The sequence below is a fragment of the Mya arenaria genome, chromosome 8 (assembly GCF_026914265.1).
Source record: "Mya arenaria isolate MELC-2E11 chromosome 8, ASM2691426v1".
NCBI lineage: Eukaryota > Metazoa > Mollusca > Bivalvia > Myida > Myidae > Mya > Mya arenaria.
The window spans coordinates 47,087,652-47,094,361 of record NC_069129.1 but is presented as its reverse complement, the minus strand read 5'-3'; the positions used below and the strand labels follow the sequence as shown (position 1 = coordinate 47,094,361).

The 6,710-nt window shown below is 38.8% G+C and overlaps 1 protein-coding gene across 1 annotated transcript; it reads right to left on the bottom strand.

Annotated features, from left to right (window-relative positions):
- Positions 1-4,660: 4,660 nt before the first annotated feature.
- On the bottom strand, positions 4,661-5,920 carry LOC128244270 (uncharacterized). The gene has a single exon (XM_052962288.1). It carries the CDS (start codon positions 5,918-5,920, stop codon positions 4,661-4,663), a length of 1,260 nt encoding a protein of 419 aa, XP_052818248.1.
- Between the last annotated feature and the right edge of the window lie 790 nt (positions 5,921-6,710).

The window sequence follows — 6,710 nt, the reverse complement described above, 5'->3', positions numbered from 1 at the left end:
TATTTTATACATATTGTTCTGCCTTCCGTTTCATTTTTTCATCGGTATACTAAAAAGAAGTCTTAAGAATACAACCCACATTTCCAGCTAAAAAAATTGCAGATATTCAATCATTAAGTAACAGGCTTAATTATTAAGAATTTCAACTTACGCGGGTGTATAAAAGTCCGCCAAATTGCCACTCATTCGATACATAATCCATGCGCCAGAGTTTGTGTAAACAATGTGTCAGCCAATGAGGTTGTATTCTAAGTCAGTAAGATGACTTTAAGTAATATGTTGTGATTAAGAAGGGCTCGTTCGCTACGTTCACTCCGCCCAATCTTAATCATTAAAATATTACTTCATGTCATCTTACTATTACAGAAACAAACATGTTATTACCGTTAAGCTATTAACAGCGCGTTTGGCCATATCAATGAAACATGAAACTTTGTAGAATGATAAAAAAAGGTTTGCAACACTGACGGTACAATACAGCTACAATTCATTTAAATAGTTTATTAAAGTATCCGTTCCTATGAAAGCCAACATGCCTTTATTAAAGTTTCCGTTCATATGGAAGGCAACATGCCCGTAAAATATGAAGTAAATACTTAATTAAAATCTCTGTTCCTATGGAAGGCAACATGCCTTATAATACGAGGTAAATAGTTTATTTAAGTCTCCGTTCCTATGGAAGGCAACATGCCCTTTAAATACGAAGTAAATAGTTTATTTAAGTCTCCGTTCCTATGGAAGGCAACATGCCCTTTAAATACGAGGTAAATAGTTTATTTAAGTCTCCGTTCCTATGGAAGGCAACATGCCCTTTAAATACGAAGTAAATACTTGATTAAAGTCTCCGTTCCTATGAAAGGCAACATGCCTTAAAATACGAAGTAAATATTTTAATTATTAAAGTCTCCGTTCCTATGAAAGGCACCATGCCCTTAAAATCCGATGTAACGCTTTGAATTATAATTTGTACACTATTTCAATCTTTGGTGGTCGATATGAATATTGCACTCTCGAATTTTAACTGTTATTGCAATGCAATGTGTTTATGTTATTGTAACAAGAATGAACTGCAGGGGCGACTCCAGGATTCGACCCATAAGGATGAGATCGATGATAGCACATACAACCAACCGGCAATACGGGAACGAGTGGGGAGGACCTTGCGTCCTGTTGCAGTCAAGGACTATCTGACAGAAAGGCGGAACGAAAGTTATTTGTTTCCGACGTCGCGGTCAAAAGCATTCGGAACTACTCGGCCATTTTTTATCGAAAACATCCTCGGATGTATATGAACGGTTTACAATGTCAGAAATCGGGTCTTTTTAAGTCCGCGGCAAGTAGATCGCGTAGTAATTTAATTTAACAGTTAAACTTAATGACTTAACTTTTGAGAATCTTAATTATGTTTGCAATTATACACTGGCAATCAATTTAAACTTAGATCAGCAAATACAAGCTAAAACACTACATTTAATTAATGATTTAATTCAAAATTACTTCTACTGATGCACCGGCATACATCCGAGTATTGTGTCGTATTACGGAATGCCGTTAGGGCCATCGCTTGTGAATGTGTTGATTTGAAACGCGATACTCGATAGTACGATGGTGAAAACTCGAAATCACGAAACTACGATGGTGGAAACGCGACAGTTTGATGATGAAAACGCGATAGTACGACAGTACGATAATGATAATGCGATAAACTATGCGTTAGCAAAATGTTGCCTTCCGACGTTGCAATTATGACGCAATTTATCACGTGGTATGTACACACACCGAGAAATAACGTTCTGCCTCAAGTTATAAAAGGAGTCGGATAGCAAGAGAAAATAGAGTGGGCTGGGAAACCGAAAACAAACATTTTTTTTTATTCGCGCCTTATTTTTCTGTTCCATTCTTCCGCGTAATATTGGACAATATATTGAATAACAGTCAAAGTTTGTTTTTGTTTTACATGAACCATCCAGTGGCATACATTATACATAACTGATCTTAACAGAAGTGGAAAGGGGGCGAAAAGAAATGGCAAACTTCGCCATCAGCTGTATGACCCTTCTTGGACTGCATGCGCTACAAGTGCATTATTAAATTATATCTTTCACATTGGCTTGAGATGTAAAAAAGGACTAATTTCGATGGTCAATGTATTAAGTTAAACTCATCAGTGTGAGTACACCACGTCATCAATGCTTCGCCAGAAGGCAATATTTTGCTTCGAATGAAGACTTTCAGCAAAGATATCTTTACTACTTCTCCACCAGTTTAAATGAAATAAAGCGCAGTCTACGCTGCTTACAGAGCCCCGCCTTAGGTCTTTTACAAGAGTTTAGTATCTGAAAATACTTCGACAAACTTTCCCACAAAAGCGCCGCCTGATGGAGCACTGTCAAAACATTACTTTAGAAAGAGGTTTACCGAAGTGTTTCGGGAAACTAATCACATAATCAAACTCCGATAATTAAACGAAAGCGGGGCGCTTTAAGCCGCATAGACTACCCTTTGTTTCATTGAAAATGGTGAATAATAAGAAAAGTTATCTTGATATCATTCAGTTAAGCAATATCGTTTTAAATCAAGTCAAATTAATAATGTTGAAATTATTCACAGTGCTATACAATAAGCCCTTTTCTGCCGTGGCATTATGTCTCCCTTCTGCAGCAACCAGTCCTTTTTCAAAATCTGACTCAAAGCCTAGCATTCGGAACTCCTCGGCCATTTTCCATCGAAAACAACCTCGAATGTATATGGACGGTTTACAATGTCAGAAATCTTGACATTTTAACTACGCCGTAAGTGGATCGCGTAGTAATTTCAATTTAGCAGTTAAACTTAATGACTTTACTCTTGGGAATCTTAATTATTTATGCACTAATTCACTACATTTGCAATCAGTTTAAATTAGATCTACAACGTACATGTTAAAACACTTCAATTAATAAATACATTTACTATTATTCAAAAATTGAAGAACTACTTCTACTGATGTACAGGCAAACATCCCATGTTGTTTGTTATGGGAAATGTCCGAGGAGTTCTTAATGTTATAAATACTCCCGTTGCAGTGCAAAACGTCGATGCTCTCCAATGTTACTCTTGTAACCCTTACATCTCCTTGTTTGGGGGCGGCGAGGAATGTAAGGACCCGTTTACCGGTGTCGATGTCCAGAAAGAGGAGTGCGAACCTGATCAAAATAGCTGCTTAAAGTTCAAAGGAAAAGATAGTGATGGAGTTGAAGGTAGGATAATAGTAAATGGTAGTTGTCGCGGTTTCAAAGTCACTAAACCGCGGGATCTGTTTTTTTCACATATTAAACCGGAACTCGTTGTAATATACTCGTTCACATTTATTCCATACAATCAAAAAGTCAATCAGTCAGCATAACAGAACGTAATTGAACGCTAAGGGACGTTGGAACGTATGAACGTATGAACGTATGAACGGTTATCTGAAATAACCCAAACACAATAATCAAGACACATACATCATATACACAATAATAATCCAAATAATGCAATTAACATAGCAAATAGATGTTCACAGAGTATTTTCAGGACATTCAGAAATACTTAAAGTTACGAAAATGCTCTGAAGTTTTGTAGCTATCAAAATTGCCTTAACTAACCTTTCCGTTATATATTGTAGATTAACTTCATTTATAAAAAACAAAAATGTTACAAAATATAACTTACTAAACATTGGTACGTATTCCGATTTATTTAACCAAAGCCCAAACATTCGTTCATGTCTTTTCACTCGCACCTCACTTACTGACCAAATTTACTTTCGCCCAGAGCCCTCGCAGCTGCCAGCCAATCAAAACACAAAACATTCTCATGGTAACCATGCTAAATATATTTTGTATACGTATCTTGCATATCCCAAGCAAATAATCTAAACAATGGGTCTGATTAATTTGTTCTATTATTACTACAATGAATCATACTCGTTAGCGACCTACAAAGCTGATGAATTTAATAAACATATTCCTAGCTGCGGCACATCGCCCCTCAATGAACCTTCATTTTGAAGTTCATTCAATAATTTACCTAAAGCAACTAGGAATTAAATGCTCCAAAAACAAAATAGGATCTTAAGGTTATACAATGCGTGATTATAAGACGTACACAAATACATGTTGTATACTTACCAACCAACATACACTACAAGATCAACGGCTTACTTGAAAACTACTTCTACCCTTCTATCGTTTTAAACATGAACGTGTTTATGCACTGTTATCTAGCAGACATAACTTCGTAATAGGTCTCACCTTCACTGATCCATTCACACGTACCCTACATGAGCGAACCAAACCGTCTCGTCCCTTACTTACCTCGTTTACCAATCCAAGAGGCCAACATCCACGTGGTAGTGACTCATCACACACCAGAACAAGATCATTTACCTCGATATTTCGTTGTACATCTTGCCATTTTTGCCTCTCAAGAAGATTTGGTACATACTCTTTTACCCAACGTCGCCAGAATACGTCTGCAAGATACTGAGCTTGACGCCACCAACGCTTACAATAATTGTCATTCCTGCTAAAGACACCAAGTGGTATACACCAATTTTGGCGCAAAAGCAACAGTTGGCTCGGCGATAGTGCTTCTGGATCTCTGCTATCATCACTTACCTTTGTAATCGGTCTGTCATTTACAATCTTTCTGTCTCCGTCATGAGAGTATTTAGTGCTTCGTCATTCAAAAGCTGCTCTTTGACTACCGATTTTAAGGCTCTCTTTACTGACTGAATCCGTCTTTCCCACACTCCACCCATATGACTCGCATATGGCGGAATGAACTGCCATTCTATGTCTTTCTGCACCAATTCATTCATGATACGACTCTGGTTCCATTCGGCAATTTCTGCTCTTAATTCCCTTTCTCCGGAAGTAAGATTAGTACCATTATCGCTGAAAATCTTTTCTGGTTTTCCCCTTCTACTCATGAAACGTTGCAATGTACATACAAACGAGTCTGTTCCTAAACTATGTGCGATTTCAATATGTACTGCTCGTGTCGTCAAGCAGGTAAACAGGCACCCGTATCGTTTCTGTTGGCTACGACCGACCTTGACAGACATAGGCCCGAAATAGTCCACACCAACATACGTAAATGGAGGTTTGTCCGGAGTAAGCCTCTCAACTGGCAACGGTGCCATCTGCTGTCGTTGTGTTTTCCTGAAGCGCCGTTTACAATCCATGCATGCACTGACTACATGTTTCACTGTCCTTATTCCGTGAATTATCCAATACGATTGTCGAGTCAACGATAATACATGATGAGCTCCCATGTGATGATTAACCTCGTGATATTTCCGTACTATAAGTTCTGTCACGTGGTGTTTGCTTGGTAAAATGATCGGATGTTTGCTATCCTCGGAAAATTCAGTGTACTGAAATCGCCCGCCAACTCGTAACAGACCCTCATTAAGCACTGGACACAGTTTTACTAGCGAGCTTGATGTTGCTATCTTCTTATTTGAAGTCAGTTTACTAAATTCGTCAACGTAGGCACTTTCCTGCACCTTCATTAGTATCAACTTCCTAGCAGTTTTAATTTCTTTCAGTGACAAACAACCACCTGTAAATATCTCCTTTGTTTCATGTTTCAAGTATCTGTGTATCATAAATGTCTTCAACCTAAGCAGCCAAGCAACAGCTCGTTGCAGTTTATACCAATCTGAATATCTGTTTAGGATATCAGATACCACGTCCTGGCATTGAGACTGGACCATACTAGTCACTACAGCTGGTTTCATTTCAACATCTTCGTACTCCGTCGTGATTCCATCAGGTTCATGTGGCCAATCATCTTTCTCCATGTTCAGAAATTTTGGTCCGTTCAACCATATGAAAAGTTTCCCTCCTTCCTCCGGGTGTACACCCCTGGAAGCTAAGTCAGCTGGATTCATGTTTGTGGGCACGTACCTCCAATCATGTGTTTATGCACTGTTTTCTAGCAGACATAACTTCGTAATAGATCTCACCTTCACTGATCCATTCACACGTACCCTACATGAGCGAACCAAACCGTCTCGTCCCTTACTTACCTCGTTTACCAATCCAAGAGGCCAACATCCACGTGGTAGTGACTCATCACACACCAGAACAAGATCATTTACCTCGATATTTCGTTGTACATCTTGCCATTTTTGCCTCTCAAGAAGATTTGGTACATACTCTTTTACCCAACGTCGCCAGAATACGTCTGCAAGATACTGAGCTTGACGCCACCAACGCTTACAATAATTGTCATTCCTGCTAAAGACACCAAGTGGTATACACCAATTTTGGCGCAAAAGCAACAGTTGGCTCGGCGATAGTGCTTCTGGATCTCTGCTATCATCACTTACCTTTGTAATCGGTCTGTCATTTACAATCTTTCTGTCTCCGTCATGAGAGTATTTAGTGCTTCGTCATTCAAAAGCTGCTCTTTGACTACCGATTTTAAGGCTCTCTTTACTGACTGAATCAGTCTTTCCCACACTCCACCCATATGACTCGCATATGGCGGAATGAACTGCCATTCTATGTCTTTCTGCACCAATTCATTCATGATACGACTCTGGTTCCATTCGGCAATTTCTGCTCTTAATTCCCTTTCTCCGGAAGTAAGATTAGTACCATTATCGCTGAAAATCTTTTCTGGTTTTCCCCTTCTACTCATGAAACGTTGCAATGCACATACAAACGAGTCTGTTC

Excerpts from the sequence above, each read along its gene's own strand:
- LOC128244270 (XM_052962288.1), bottom strand. The coding sequence starts at position 5,920 with ATGAATCCAGCTGACTTAGCTTCCAGGGGTGTACACCCGGAGGAAGGA.